Source organism: Cetorhinus maximus, chromosome 9 (genome assembly GCF_964194155.1).
Source record: "Cetorhinus maximus chromosome 9, sCetMax3.hap1.1, whole genome shotgun sequence".
Lineage (NCBI taxonomy): Eukaryota > Metazoa > Chordata > Chondrichthyes > Lamniformes > Cetorhinidae > Cetorhinus > Cetorhinus maximus.
Window position 1 is genome coordinate 98,854,920 of NC_135887.1, and position 15,915 is coordinate 98,870,834.

General features: G+C 42.4%; 1 protein-coding gene across 2 annotated transcripts in view; it reads left to right on the forward strand.

Annotated features, from left to right (window-relative positions):
• sbf2 (SET binding factor 2) overlaps positions 1–15,915 on the forward strand; it is a 669,356-nt gene that overhangs the window by 409,250 nt on the left and 244,191 nt on the right. For both annotated transcript variants that reach the window (XM_078549182.1, XM_078549183.1), the window contains one exon: positions 4,126–4,235. In XM_078549182.1, the coding sequence (XP_078405308.1) occupies positions 4,126–4,235 (110 nt within the window). The remainder of the gene's footprint in view (positions 1–4,125; positions 4,236–15,915) is intronic.

A 15,915-nucleotide genomic window follows, 5' to 3' on the forward strand; every position in this document is an offset into this window, starting at 1 on the left:
ACTGGCAACATATGGACTCTCGCTGCTTGCTGCAGAGAACAGTGTCAATCTTCCTCACTATACTATCGCCTACTACCACTACATTTGTTTTTGCTCCCCCTGCTTGAACAGCTTCCTGTACCACAGTGCCATGGCCAGTCAGCTCATCCACCTTGCAGACCTCACTTTCACCCACACAGGTTGTGCGCGCCTCAAAACTATTTGACAATTGCAGAGTCTGAGACTCCTCCACTACTATATGCTCGGTCCCATTACCTGCTTCACGGATAGTCACATCCTCCTGTCCCTCTCTGCTGACCAAAACAGATGACCCACTTCTAAGAGGTGTGACTGTCTTCTAGAACAAAGTATTCAGGTATTTCTCCCCCTCCCTTATGTTGTGCAGTGGCTGCAGTTCGGCTTCCAGATCAATAATCCTGATCTGGAGTTCCTCAAACTGCTTACACTTCCTGCAGACATGTTTTTCATGGATCACCTTGGTGTACAAAGGCTCCCACATTCCACAGCTGCAACATAACACCTGCCCCGCCAATCTAACTTATGTCAATTTACTTCAATTACTTTTTTTTCCTATGTATGCTACAATTTACTGTGTTTATTGAATGCTAGCACCACTGACAAAGGTTATATGCTTCTTAACTACAAAGATATGTGTTTTATATGTTTTTACTTTATTTTTTTTTATCTTTATTGTTTTATTTTAATTTTAAAGTTTTCAACTTTTGGTTTATTATTTTAAAGCTTTAGCTCTTTTTGTTTATAAATCTACCTGAACTCGCCTATCCTAAGCTGGTTCCCCACACACTGTCCCTTAGACTGAGCGCTTACCAATCAACCTACTGGCTTCCTGTGATGTCACAGTTGCTTTGTTCTTTTTCCCCGACTGCTATCTCACAGCAGCTGAAACAGTGAAACAGTGCGCTCCTCAGATCCCGACTGCCTCCTGCAGGTCCGCTCTACTCCGACTCCTAGCCAGCTAGGCCACTCTGCAATCCTCAGTCAGTATTTATATGCGCTCCTCAGCTCCTGACTGTTTCCCACAGGTCCGCTCCGACTCCCAGCAAGGGACAGCTGGACAGTTCCTTAATAGCTGGACATCTCTTGAACATTTCCTTGACAGCTGGGCAGCTCTTGAACATTTCCTTGACAGTTTGACAGTTCCAATGATTTTGTGTGTAAAAAGTGCATAATCATGTTCATCCCGTGCATACCTTACCTCTCCCAAAGGGTGCCTTAACTCTCCCAAAAGTGTCCCGAGATCCTATCCCAGCATTGGGGTAGTTTACCTCTCTAAAGGCTATCCAAACGCATCCATAAAGTTCAGACCTTCTCTTACCTGTTATAATCTGCATAATCTGGATTCCACAGTCCCGCTGTTTCAAAATCCCACTTCAATGGAGGCAACTCGTGATTTGAATGGCCAGCTGGCTCCACAAATCATGCATGTGTGAACCCCGGCCCAACTCCTGTCCCGCCCTCACGGAGGTGGGAAATGCAGTTTTTGGGGACTAGACTTCTGAATTTTCGGCCACCCCCCGATTTGCGCCATGACATGGAGCTCCTCTGTCATGGCAAAAATCCAAGCCTAGGACTAGGGGACAAAGATCAAGAATAAAAGGTCTCCTTTTAAAGACTGAGATGAGGAGAATTTTTTTCTCTGAGGGTTGTTAGTCTGTGGAGTTGGTTATTGATTTTATTCAAGGCTGAGTTAGATAGATTTTTGATGGAAAAGGGAGTCAGATGTTATGGGGGTGAGGCAGACGGTTAAGTAGAGTTGAGACCACAATGAAATCAGCCATGATCTTATCGAATGGTGGAGGAGACTCAAAGGGCCGAATGGCCTACTCCTCCTCTGTCCCTATGCCACAGTCCTCTGGAAACTCTCTTTGAGAATAGCTGGAGTTGTGAAGAACGAGGGGTAATACTTTTGTTTACTACCTTTTGACTGTAGATGCCCCAGTCTCCTCTTCTGGTTACTTTTCAATACTTTCAAGCTAATTCAGCTGATTACTTTCTTTTGCAATAAGTCACTGTGAATGAGGCCCACTTTAGATTCTCCCACTAGCTTCAAACTAGGCAATCTTTCAACTTCTGTTCTTTCATAAGATTCAAACTGAGATTAAATCTCACTCACATTCCGCATGGTCAGTGATGAAATTAGGCTTATACTTTGCTTAGGGCGTAGGTCTATCTAATTGTCATTTACTTAGGCTGTCTTCTCTCAGTGGACTGCAAACTGCACACACCAGTTCCAAGCTGCAACTAAACCTCTCAGCAAAACCACCCAGATAAGTTTAAACCAGAGGACCCCAAAGCTCCACCTAACTCCATGACGATGCATCATGCTCTGGGCTGACCTTAAACCGACCCTTAGATTCATTATCCCTCATTTACAATTTCTTCTTTGATCTGATGAAGTAAGCGGGTTTTTCAACCTTTCAGAGTTTCCTGAATGCTTTTAAACTAATTTAGCTATACCGCCCAAAACAAAAACATCCCTCTAGAAAGCAATTATTGCCAGCTTTGTAGACATAATTTTTCTATTTCTTTAGTTAAGTAAGGCCACCTGCTGCTTTATAGTTCTATCTCTTCTGACTTAATTAACCTTTTGAACAGCCATTTCTTGAGGTATTCTGGCAATCTCTAAAAGGCCAGTGTTTTAATTACCTTACCTTTCTATCTCTTAACTTCTTAAGGCAACATGGCCCCAATGTCTGAAGTGTAATGGGCTCCAAGCCCACTTGAATTGCATTCATCCCATTTTCTGGTGTTAAACTTTATTCCTAAAACTAAAAATTCAATTCTGAAACGCATTAACTAGATATTCGCAACAAGTTCCACATTTAACAAACCAGTAGAAGGCCTGTCTTTCTTTGCAATTAGTGATCTCAAAGTAAAGATGTGAGATCACTTGGTTTGAAGTATGTCATTTCTGAGAATGTTGGTGACACCTGGGGATCAGTTAGCTTGTGTTTGGACCCTTTTAAGGGAAACTTGAATTTTATTTAGTTACACAAAATGGCAATTTTAGATTTAATGAGTATTGAGAACATGAAATAAAATACTGCTTAAGCCATTCAGGTGATCTTGTTGACCAGCTTAAGAAGGCAAACAGAATGCTGTCCTTTTATTGTAAGGGGGTTGAAGTATAAAAGTAAAGAAGTCTTGCTACAACTACTACAATGCCCTCGATACAGGGCATTGGTAAGATCACACCTAGAGTACTGTACTGTGTGCAGTTTGGTCACCTTACTTAAGCAGGGACACACTTGCATAGGAAACAGTTCAGAAAAGGGCCATAGACTGATTCCTGGGATGATTGGGTTGTCTTATGAGGAAAGGTTGAGCAGGTTGGGCCTGTACTCATTGGAGTTTAGAAGAATGAGAGGTAATCTTAGTGAAATATATAAGATTCTGAGGGGGCTTTACAGGGTAGATACTGAGAGGATGCCCCCCCCCCCCCCCCCCCCCTCCCCCTCGTGGGGGATTCTAGAACAAGGGGGCACAGTTTCAAGATAAGACACCTCCCATTTAAGCTGGAGATGATGAAGAATTTCTTCTCTCAGAGGGTCATTAGTGTTTGGAATTGTCTCCACCAGTAGGTTTAGCTATTTTTACCTCTATTCTGATGTAAAACACAAAATCATAATTTTTAACTTATAATCTTTTCAACCACCTCGAGATCTTTCTGTAAATTTACAGATTACAAATGGACACAACAGTGAAACAGGTTGCATGATCAACGTTCTACTGTGAGCTGTGACTCGCACCCATGAGAGTTTTGAGCATGCATTCTTACGAACATGCATAGATAGCATAAAAGCGGTTTGGTAGGTTTAGTTTTCAAAAGGCTCAATACTAAGTTTATAAAGTGCCTTGGAGATGTAACAGAATAAGAATTTTATAAAATTCCTGTTTCACAGCGGCCTGAATTTATACTCCTCCTCATGGGACCTTTTCTAGAAATTAGTGTGCTCAGATGTCAGATAGGGAACTGATTGATAAGTTATACTGCCACATTCATATCACTTAGTATCAATATGAAAGTGTTGATTGAACTACCAAAATTAATGTAAGTCAATTAAGTCAATGGTTAAATTTTATTTTGCTGTTTTAAATTTCTAGTGTCAATAATGGATAAAATGGGATCCATTTTTAATAGTGCCCGCAGACTGGAGGTTGTTCGAAACTGCATCTCCTATATATTTGAAAATAAAGTACTGGAGACTGAGAAGGTAAGTTTTTTTTCCCATTGGCATTAATAAATGATAGTATTGGTACATAATATTTTCATTATGATTTCTAAACAATAATCCTGTAGCTCTGTTGAAGCTTCTTGTTATTAGCCAGCCTTTAAATTTGCCAAGTTGAATGTTGCTGAAAAAAGAGACATGTCGAAAAGCCAAGTACAACTTAGCTGGTAAGCTGTCACTTCTGGGAGTTTTACTCTTTTTGAAGGACTCAAGGGCCTTAGTCAGTTCATCCAGAGTTAGTGGTTTGTCCAGACTCTCCCATATACTGTCGTCTAAAGCCTCTGTTATGACACAGCAGTTGGTAAAGGCTGAGTTATTTAAAATCCCAGAGGGAAACTTTAAACAACTGTCATAACCTATATTTTCAATTGGTATGTTTGAGATGCAGCTCTGAATTCAGAAATGAAACCACCAAGTGTCCAGAGGTTTTTATATAAATTAAACATTTATTAATTCAACAAGGAATTAAACACATACACATGTCTACAAATTACTACCGTAATAACTTTTAAACAAATCCCCAAATTAATCAGTCCCAGGTAAATCTTCACCAAGGCAACAATAACCCAAAGACTTAAACAGACACCAGGCAAAGCACATTTTATCTTACAAATTCAAAATGAGGTTCTTTTCAGTTTGGTTCCTTTGCACCGTTGTAAGCTTACAGGCGGCTTACACCTTCCATGCCCCTGACTCTCACACAAAACTCTTTTCTGTATATACATAGCCTTCCCTTTGAATGCAAATTCTCATTCTATCACCAGGCCTTTTGAACTCTGCCTCTTCTAACAATAAAACCCCTTTCATAGTATCAATTTTATTAGTAATATAAACATATTGCTTGGTGTCTCCTAGCTAGGTGCAAGATTTCACCCCAAGTCTTTGAATGGTTTATTCAACAAAATGCAAATGTACCCTCTACCTTACTGTTTAACATCTCAAAACTACTGTACATCAAAGCACACAGACTAGCTGGCTTTAATCTAATTAAGACACACACACACTCACCCACAGACACAGACCCTACTACAAGTCCAATTTAAAATAATTTCCAATAACATTATATACATTAATAGCTTCATGACACCTCCATGAAAGCAAAATAAAATTAGTAATGTTCATCAGATAGGAATTTTGTTCAGATGATGATCACTTCTATTCTTCTTATTATTATTTATAACACAAAACAAAGTACTACAAATGCTGGAAACCTGAAATTTAAGACAAAGTAAAATGCTGGAACAAGAGTGGAGAGAGAAACGAGTTAGCTTTTCAGGTTGACGACCGCTCATCAGAGCTTAGAAGTGTTAGAGGTCGTTTAAGCAAGTACTGAGACAGATGGCGGGAAGGACTGGGAGGCTGTGCGGCCTGTGGGCTTCACATTATACACTCTGACATAAAAGGACTTGCTGATCCTCAAAATGTTGGACTGTGATGACTTCTTCCTTTAGGCGACTGATCACAGAGCTCTCTCTCTATCTTTTGGAAGAAGAAACGTGAGCACGTCTAATCCTGCTCCACGGAGTGGTCTCTGGATCAGAAGATGACCTTGGAAGCCTCTGAAGCAAAGAACGAGGCTTGCTAGCTCTTCATCTCTTGGAGGTACTCCTTGACATCGACCCCCATCGACTGCAGCTGGAGCATGTTTTTCTGGAGCTGGGACACTTCCCTCTGTTCCTTTCTAGCCTTCTGAACACCTTTGAGGATGAAAAGCATTTTGATTTTCTTCTTGATTGCTTCCCACCAGTATGTGCGTCAGGGACTCAAAGAGGGGTTTCACCGTTCTCCAATCTTTGTAATCCCTCTTGAGTTCCTCAATGTTTTCTGGGGTCAACAGTTTCACGTTCAACTTCCATGACTCCCTGGCATCCCTCTGGTCTTCCTGTAAGTGACAGTAGACCAGTAATAGGCAGTGGTCAGAAAGATCACCAGCTTGATGTCAGTGGATCTGACCATGAGCGTTCAGGACACAAACAGGAAGCCTATCCTGGAACGGATGGACCCGTTTAGCCGCAACCAGATGCATCTACACTGCGCTCCATCTGCAGGGTTGCTGAAGACGTTGTGCAACTTGGTATCCTTTACCATTTCCATCAGGAGTCTGGACGTGATGTCCAGCCTGCTGTCAGCATTGCTCTATCGTCCAGCTGCATCAGTGATGCTGTGGCTTCAGTTGCCGAGGCCCTTAGCTCTGGAATACACCCTCCTTCAAACCTACCGCTGTGACCAAGCTTTTGGTCATACTATCTAATATCTCCTTATGTGTCTCAGTGTCATATTTTGTTTTTTAATGCTTCTGTGAAGTGCCTTGAAAAGCTTTAATATGTTAAGGGTGCTATACGAATATAAGTTATCTCATCTGTTAGTAGGCATGAAAAGGCATAACTAAATAAGTAAAATATTACGTTCTTCACTTTGGGAGGGTGTTCTCAGTAGGAAGATAAAATTGGCAGGTGAATTATTTTCCTGGTAATTTTTAATTTAATTGATTGCAAAGCTACATGAACAATACCCACTGACCTGCGAATTATGTTGTATGGTGGGAACGAAGAAAACCTTTTATACGATAACCTTTTTAAAAGCAGCATTTCGGTGAAAAGTCCTATTAATTTTTCGTTTTAAAGTGATTATTAACTTGCATACAAATATTTTTAGTTGATTAAATAAAATATCAACTTCTCACTTCAGTGCTTTGTCCTATAATTTTGAATATATTTTAACTTTAGAATTGGAAAATTAGTGATTTGCTTTCATTTTCAATAACTTTTGATAAAAAATTGTATAGATATTAATCATAAGGAGTATGACCTGCTGTTAGTGATTTTAGAAAAAAGACAAAAGTTCACTCTCTCCATGAATTCCATTGTTGTCTTTGGCCTTGTCGTCGTTCTTATTTTGAGATCTAGCCAGTTGCGTGACTTTTTTTTTTGTTGGGATTTAGTAGTTCCATGAAGTTGGTTTTCAGGCATGCTTCTCCATAGTGTAATGAAATGTAGTGGAGCAAATGCCAGAAACATGTTAAAGATGTTATGATTACCAAAAGGCAGATCTGGGCTGTCATTTTACTCTATAATTCATATCAGATTTAAAGAATGTTTGAACTTTTTTAGGTCATGGTAGGATTTTTTCACCATCGTAAAATATGACATACGTCACATTTTTTCTGTTTGTTTGTATCCTCTTCATAATGTTCATTATGTAATGTGATATGTGACATCATAATGTGATTATGTAAAATAATTTCTTGAATAGCTTTATACGAAAGACTTTTCTTGCCCCACCACATGTTTATATGTATGAGTTCCTTAATATCTTTGACAGGTCACCTTGATGGTTCAGAAAATTTATCCAGTAAATAGACAAGCCAATATAGACAGGAAAAATCCTAGCTCTGTGCTCAGTTAGCTGACCTCAGAAGAGGTAGCTGCAGGACTGCTACAATTTTCCTAAGCGCCCTTTGGTTATAGAGAAGAGCGTTAGCCTGAAAGAAACTGCAGCTGGAAATATTTGTAGATGTCAGATGAGGATAAGATGGGCTCTTATTCCTGCATTGTAAAAAGCATACTGACACTTATGATCGAGTCTCACATGTGGACAATGCTCATCTAACCTTGAGCTGAGCTTCTGACCTTCGGGTCTGCATCATCAACAAAGTTGTCTACTTCTACCTCTTTAATATCGCCTGCCTCACTCTATCTGATGCTGAACCCCTTACCCATACTTTTTTCACCTCCAAATAGGATGTACCTATGCTTTCCTATCTTGCACTCTCCATAAACTGGAGCTCATCTTAAATTTGGCTGCATGTATCTAGACTTTTACATAAAATTACATAGAATATACACCACTGAAGCAGGCCATTCAGCAGAACCAGTTCATGCTGCACTTGAGATTCCTTCCATCCCACCTCATCTAATTCTATAAACAGAATACTCTATTCCCTTCTCCCTCATGTGCTTAGCTGGCTTCCGCTTACATGTATCTGTACTGTTTGCCTCAGCTATTTCCTGTGGTAGTGATCATTAGATCATAAGAAATAGGAGCAGGAGGAGGCCATTTGGCCCATCAATCTGCTCCACCGTTTAATGGCAGATCTCATTGAGAACATAACTTCACTTTCCTGCCTGTCCCCGTAACCCTTGACTTCCTTGTAGGTCAAAAAACTGTCTAACTTAACCATGAATATATTGAATGACCCAGCCTCCACTGCTGTCTGTGGAAGAGAATTCTAAAGACTAACAACTCTCTGAGAAGAAATTCCTCCCCATCCCTGCCTTAAATTGGAGTTGCCTTATTTTTAAACTCTACCCCCGTGTTCTAGATTTCTCCATGAGAGGAACATTACTCCTAGCATCAACTCTGTCAAGCCCCTCAGAATCTTATATGTTTCAATAAGATCACCTCTCATTTTTCTAAACTCCGATGAATATAGGCCCAATCTGCTTGACATTTCCTCATAAGACAACCCCTTTATCCCAGGAACCAGCTTAGTGAATCTTTTTTGAACTGCTTCCAATACAAATATATCCCTCCTGAAGTAAGGTGACCAAAACAGTATGCAGTACATGCAGAGATACGTACGAAATGGCAGCAGGAGTAGACCGTTCGGCTCCTTGAGCCTGCTCCGCCATTCAATAAGATCATGGCTGATCTGCTTGTGTTTCGAATTCGACATTCCCATCTACCTCTAATGACTTTTGATTCCCTTTCCTAACCAGAGTCTATTTACTTCTGTCCTAAAAATATTCAATGCCCCACCTCCACCACCTTCAGAAGCAGAGTTCCAAAGTCGCACAACCCTCAGAAAAAAGATTTCTCCTCATCTCTGTCCTAAAATGGCAACCCCTAATTTTAAAACAGTGCTCCCTAGTTCTGGACTCACCCACTAGAGGAAACATCCTTTCCACATCAATCTTGTCAATACCGTTCAGGATCTTAAACACTCAATCAAGTCACCCCTCACTCCTCTAAACTCCACTGGAAACAAGTCCAGTTTGTCTAACCTTTCTTCATTCCAGGTATCAATATAGTAAACTTCCTCTGAACTGCCTCCAATTCATTTACATCCTTCCTTAAATATGGAGACCAAAACTGCACACAACATTCGAGATGTGGTCTCACCAATGTTCTGTATAACTGAAGCATAACATCCTTACTTTTATGTTCAATTCCTCTCATAGTAAAGGATAGCATTCCATTAGCCTTCTTAATTACTTGCTGTAACTTCATACTAACTTTTTGTGACTCATGCACGAGAACACCTAGATCCTTCTGCACCTCGGAATTCTGCAGCCGTTCTCTGTTTAAGTAATACTTTGCCTTTGTATTCTTCCTGCCAAAATGAACAACTTCACATTTTCCTACGTTATACTCCAGTCTGCCAGATTTTTGCCCACTCACTCAATCTATCTATATCTGTCTGCAACCTCCTTATGTCCTCTTCATAACATACTTTCCTACCTATCTTTTTGTCAGCCGCAAATTTAGCTACCATGCCTTCATTTCCCTCATCTAAGTCATTGATATAAATTGTAAAAAGTTGAGGCCCCAGCACTGACTCCTGCGGGACTCCATTCGTCATATCCTTCCAATCAGATTAAGAACCATTTATGCATACTCTGTTTTCTGCCAGCCAGCCAATCTGCTATCCATGCTAATATGTTACCACCTACACCATGAGCTTTAATTTTCCGCAATAACCTTTGATGTGGAACCTTACCAAGTGCCTTCTGGAAATCCAAGTACCGCACATTTACAGGCTTCCCTTTATCCATAGTGCATGTTACTCCTTCAAAGAACTCCAATAAATTGGTTAAACATGATTTCCCTTTTACAAAATAATGCTGACTCTTCGGGATTACCTTGAGTTCCTCTAAGTGCCCAGCTATAACCTCCTTAATGATCAATTCTAATACCTTCCCAACAACAGACGTCAAGCTTCCTGTTTTCTGCCTCCCTCCCTTCTTGACTAGGGTGTTATATTTGTTACTTTCCAGTCTGATGGAACCTTTCCGGAATCTAGCGAATTTTGGGAAGTTAACACCAATGCATCTGCCACCTCATTAGCCACCTCTTTTAAGACCATCAGGACCCAGAGACTTGTCAGCCCGCAGTTCCATCAGTTTGCTCAGTACTGCTTTCCTAGTGATTATAATTTCACCAAGTTCCCTTCTCCCTTCCAACTCCTGATTTACAGCTATTACTGGAATGATTTTTGTATCCTCTTTAGTGAAGACAGAAGCAAAATATTTGTTCATTTCATCTGCTATTTCCTTATTGTCTACTGTTAATTCCCTATTCTCACTCTCTTGAGGACCAACGTTCACTTTACTTGGTCTGTTTTTACATTTCTGGCTAGCTTGCTCTCATACTCTAATTTCTTTCTCCTGATTAACCTTTCAGTCATTCTCTGCTGTCCTCCCCTTAGAATTTTTATTTATATTGGGAATGTACTTATTCTCAGTATTCTGAAATATCCCCTCAAATGCCTGCCACTGCTTCTCTATTGGTCTATCCCCCAGCCTAGTATCCCAGTTCACTTCAGCTAGCTCAGTTTTCGTGCCCACATAGTTGCCCTTATTTAAGTTTAAAATACTAATCTTAGACCGACTCTTCTGCCTTTCAAACTGGATGTAAAATTCAATCATATTTTGGTCGCTGCTCCCTAGGGGTGCCTTCGCTCTGAGGTCACTAATTAATCCTATTGCATTACACAATACCAAATCTAATATAACCTGCTCTCTGGTTGGTTCCAGAATGTGCTGCTCTAAAAAGCTATCTTGAACGCATTCTATGAACTCCTTATCCAGGCTACTTCTGCCAATCTGATTTTTTCCAGTTTATATGTAGATTAAAATCACCCATGATTATTGCTGTCCCTTTATCACAGACACCCAATATTTCTTCTTGCATACTTTGTCCTACATTGTGGTTATTGTTAGGGCACCTGTAGACCACTCCCGCAAGTGACTTCTTTCCCCTACTATTCCTCAACTCCACCCAAACCGATTCTAAACCTTGATCTCTTGAACCAAGGTCATCTCTCCCTATTGCATTAATGCCATCCTTGATCAACAGTGCTCTCCCTCCACCTTTACCTAGTTTCCTGTTCTTCTTGAATATCATATTCCCCTGAATATTTAGGACCCAAATCTTGTCATCCTGCAGGCACATCTCATTAATGGCTATCAGATAACATTTATTTACTTCACTGTGTGCTATCAATTCATTTACTTTGTTATAAATGCTATGTGCATTCAGACACAGAGCCTTTAGTTTTGCCTTTTTGTTATCTTTGTAACATTTAGCTTTGCCTATTGGTGTATACTTAGGTTTTATCTGTCTGTCCCTTCCTGCTTTCTATGACCCTCATTTCCCATATTACTATTATGGTCTCCTGCTTTGAATCTACCCCTTGATTTTCCATATCTACCCAAGCTAGATCCCTCACATCCGTTGTTTGGTGTAAAGCCCTCTCTCCTTCCCTAGTTATGTGATTCACAAGAACACACGTCCCAGCATGGTTCAGGTATAGACCGTCTCAACGGTATAGCCTTTACTTTTCCTAGTACTGGTGCCAGTGCCCCATGAACTGGAACCCGCTTCTCCCACACCAGCCTTTGAGCCATGCATTCATCTCTCTAATCTTATTTGCCCTATGCCAGTTTGCACATGGCTCAGGTAAATCCGGAGATTATTACGTTTGAGGTTCTGCCTGTTCCCAGCTTCTCATACTGACTATGCAGATCCTCCTTCCTTGTCCCGCCTGTGTCGTTGGTACCTACATGGACCACGACGACTGGATCCTCCTCCTCCCAATGCAAGTTCCTCTCCAGCCCTGAGCAGATGTACCGGACCCTGGCACCAGGCAGACAACGCGGCCTTCTGTGTTGCCTGCAGGGAATAGTATCAACCCCACTCACTATACTGTCCCCTGCTACCACTATGTTCCTGTTTTCCCCCCCCTGCTTGAACAGCTTCCTGTCGCATTGTGCCATGGTCAGCCCGCTCATCCACCTTGCAAACCTTGCTTTCATCTACACAGGTTGAGCACCTTAAACCTTTTTGACAATTGCAAAGTCTGAGGCTCCTCCACTACTGCCTGCTCGGTCCCATCCCCCTGTCCCTCACTGCTGACCAAAACAGATGACCCTATTCTAAGAGTGTGACCGTCTTCTGGAACAAAGTGTCCATGTATTTCTCCGGCTCCCTTATGTTGCGCAGTGCCTGCAGTTTGGCTTCCAGATCAATAATCCTGATCTGGAATTCCTCTAGCTGCTTAAACTTTCTGCAGATGTGTTCGTCATGGATCAACTTGGCATCCAAAAACTCCCAAAAGTACTTCAGGCATGGTATTACCAACACCCTGTACAGTTGTAGCAAGACTTTGCCACTTTGATAAAAGCGAAAATAATGCAGATGCTGGAAATCTGGAATTAAAACAAAGTGCTAGAAAAGCTCAGCAGATCTGGGACAGAGAGAAAGGAGTTACATCTTAAGTCAAATAGGACTCCTCTTTGGAACTGAAGAAGAAGAAGATCTAAGTTTTTCTAGCACTTCCTGTTCTTATTTCCCACTTTATATTCTGTCCCCCTTGCAATGAAACCAACATTCCACTAGCGTTCCAAATTACTTGCTGTACCTGGATGCTAACTATTTGATTTTTTTAAACGTTTCATGGCATGTGGGCGTCGCTGGCTAGGCCAGCATTTATTGCTCATGCCTAATTGCCCTTGAGAAAGTGGTGGTGAGCTGCCTTCTTGAACCGCTGCAGTCCATATGCTGTAGGTACTATGTTTCCAAGTCAGGATGGTGAGTGGCTTGGAGGGGAACTTCCAGGTGGTGGTGTTCCCATGTGTCTGCTGTCCTTGTCCTTCCAGATGGTAATGGTCATGGGTTTGGAAGGTGCTGTCTAAGGAGCCTTGGTGAGTTCCTGCAGTCCATCTTGTGCGTCGGAGGTGGAGGGAGTGAACGTTTGTGGATGTGGTGTCAACCAAGCAGGCTGCTTTATCCTGGATGGTGTCAAACTTCGAGTTTGTCGGATCTGCACTCATCCAGGCAAGTGGAAAGTGTTCCATCACATTCCTGACCTGTGCCTTGCAGATGGTGGACAGGCTTTGGGGAGTCAGGAGGTGAGTTACTTGCAGCAAGATTCTGAGCTTCTGACCTGCTTTTGTAGCCACGGTATTTATATGGCTGGTCCAGTTCAGTTTCTGGCCCATCAGAGGCACAACCCCAAGGCCATCTTTCCTCCTTTAGCCATTCACCAGCCTCTCAAACACAGCACATCCCTCGCTCTCCTCGGCGGGGCTTGTCAGCCTGACCCCAGCAATATCCCAGACTCATCTTAACTCCGGGCTCCACTTTATCAAGACTGCCTTTAATTCCAGCATTGGCCACTGTTCCCACCTGGAGTTTCTGGGACTACAGAGCTGCTGGCCATCCGACTTTTTTAATTCATTCATGGGATGTGGGCCTCACTGCCTTCCTGAACCACTGGAGTCCATGTGGTGTAGGTACACCCACAGTGCTGATACGGAGGGAGTTCCAGAATTTTGACCCAACGACGGTGAAGTTAAGGCATTATATTTCCAAGTCAGGATGGTGTGTGACTTGGAGGGGAACTTCCAGATGGTGGTGTTCCCATGTATCTACTGCCCTTGTCCTTCTAGCGGGGAGTGGTCATGGGTTTGGAAGGTGCTGTCCAAGGAACCTTGGTGAATTCCCGCAGTGTGTCTTGTAGATGGTACACACTGTTGCCACTGTGCATCGGTGGTGGAGGGAGCGAATATTTGTGGATGGGGTGCTTCTTGAGTGTTGTTGGAGCTGCACTCACCCAGGCAAATGAAGAGTATCCCATCACATTCCTGACTTGTGTCCTGTAGATGTGGACAAGCTTTGGGGAGTCAGGTGGTGAGTTACTCGTCGCAGGATTTCTAGCCTCTGACCTGCTCTTGTAGACACAGTGTTTATATGGCTAGTCCAGTTGTGTTTCTGGTCAATGGTAACCCCCAGGATGTTGATAGTGGGGGATTCAGCAGTGGTAATGCCATTGAATGTCATGGGGTGATGGTTAGATTCTCAATTATTGGAGATGGCCATTGCCTGGCACTTGATTGTTACTTGCCACTTGTCAGCCCAAGCCTTGATATTGTCTAGGTCTTGCTGCATTTGGATATGGACTGCTTCAGTATCTGAGGAGTCGCAAATGGTGCTGAACATTGCAATCATCAGCAAACATCCTCACTTCTGACTTTATGATGGAAGTAGGGTCATTGATGAAGCAGCTGAAGATGGTTGGGCCTGAGGAACTCCTGTACTGATGTCCTGGAACTGAGATGATTGACTTCCAACAACCTTAACCATCTTCTTTTGTGCTAGGTATGACTCCAGCCAGTGGAAATCTTTCCCCCAATTCCCTTTGACTCTGGTTTTCTAGGGCTGCTTGATGCCACACTCAGTCAGATGTTCCTTGATGTCAAGGGCAGTTACTCTCGCCTCACCTGTGGAATTCTGCTCTTTTGTCCATGTTTGAACCAAGTGTGATGAGGTGAGAACCTGAGTGACCCTGGTGGAACCCAAACTGAGTGTCAGTGAACAGGTTATTTCTACGCAAGTGTCGCTTGATAGCACTGTTGATGACCCCTTCCATCACTTTACTGATGATCAAGAGTAGATTGATGGGACGATAATTGGCTGCGTTGGATTTGTTCTTTTTTTGTGTACAGGACATAACTTGTGCAATTTTCCACATTGTCGGGTAGATGCCAGTGTTGTAGCTGTTCTGGAACAGCTTGGCTAGGGGTGTGGCAAGTACTGGAGCCCAAGTCTTCAGGACTATTGCCAGAATATTGTCAGGGCCCATCACCTTTGCAGCATCTAGTGCCTTCAGCCATTTCTTAATATCACATGGAGTGAATCGAAATGGCTGAAGACTGGCATCTGTGGTGCTGGCGACCTCTGGAGGAGGCTGAGCTTGATCAAACTTTCAGCCCTTCTGACTGAAGATTGTTGCAAATGCTTCAGCCTTTTCTTCTGCCTTGGTGTACTGGCCTCCCCCATTATTGAGGATGGGGCTATTTGTGGAGCCTTCTCCTCCAGTGAATTGTGTAATTGTCTTCCACCATTCAAGACTGGATGTGGCAGGACTGCAGAGCTTAGATCCGGTCCATTGGTTGTGGAATCACTTCGCCCTGTCTATTATTTGCTGCTTATGCTGTTTGACATGCAAGTAGTCCTGTGTTGTAGCCTCACCAGGTTGACACCTCATTTTTAGGTATGCTTGATGCTGGTCCTGGCATGCCCTCCTGCACTTTTTATTGAACCTGGGTTGATCCCCTGGCTTGGTGGTAATAGTGGAGTGGGGAATATGCCAGACCATGAGGTTACAGATTGTGGTTGAGTACAATTCTTCTGCTGCTGATGGTGCAAGCACCTCATTGGCTGCCCAGTATTGAGTTGCTAGATCTGTTTGAAATCCATCCCATCGAGCACAGTGGTAGTGCCACACAGCACTATGCAGGTTATCCTCAATTGACGATGGGACATTGTCTTCATAAGTACTATGTGGTGGTCACTCTTACCAATACCTTGGTGGACAGATGCATCTGTGGCAGGAAGGTTGGTGAAGATGAGGCCAAGTATGTTTTTCCTTCTTGTGGTT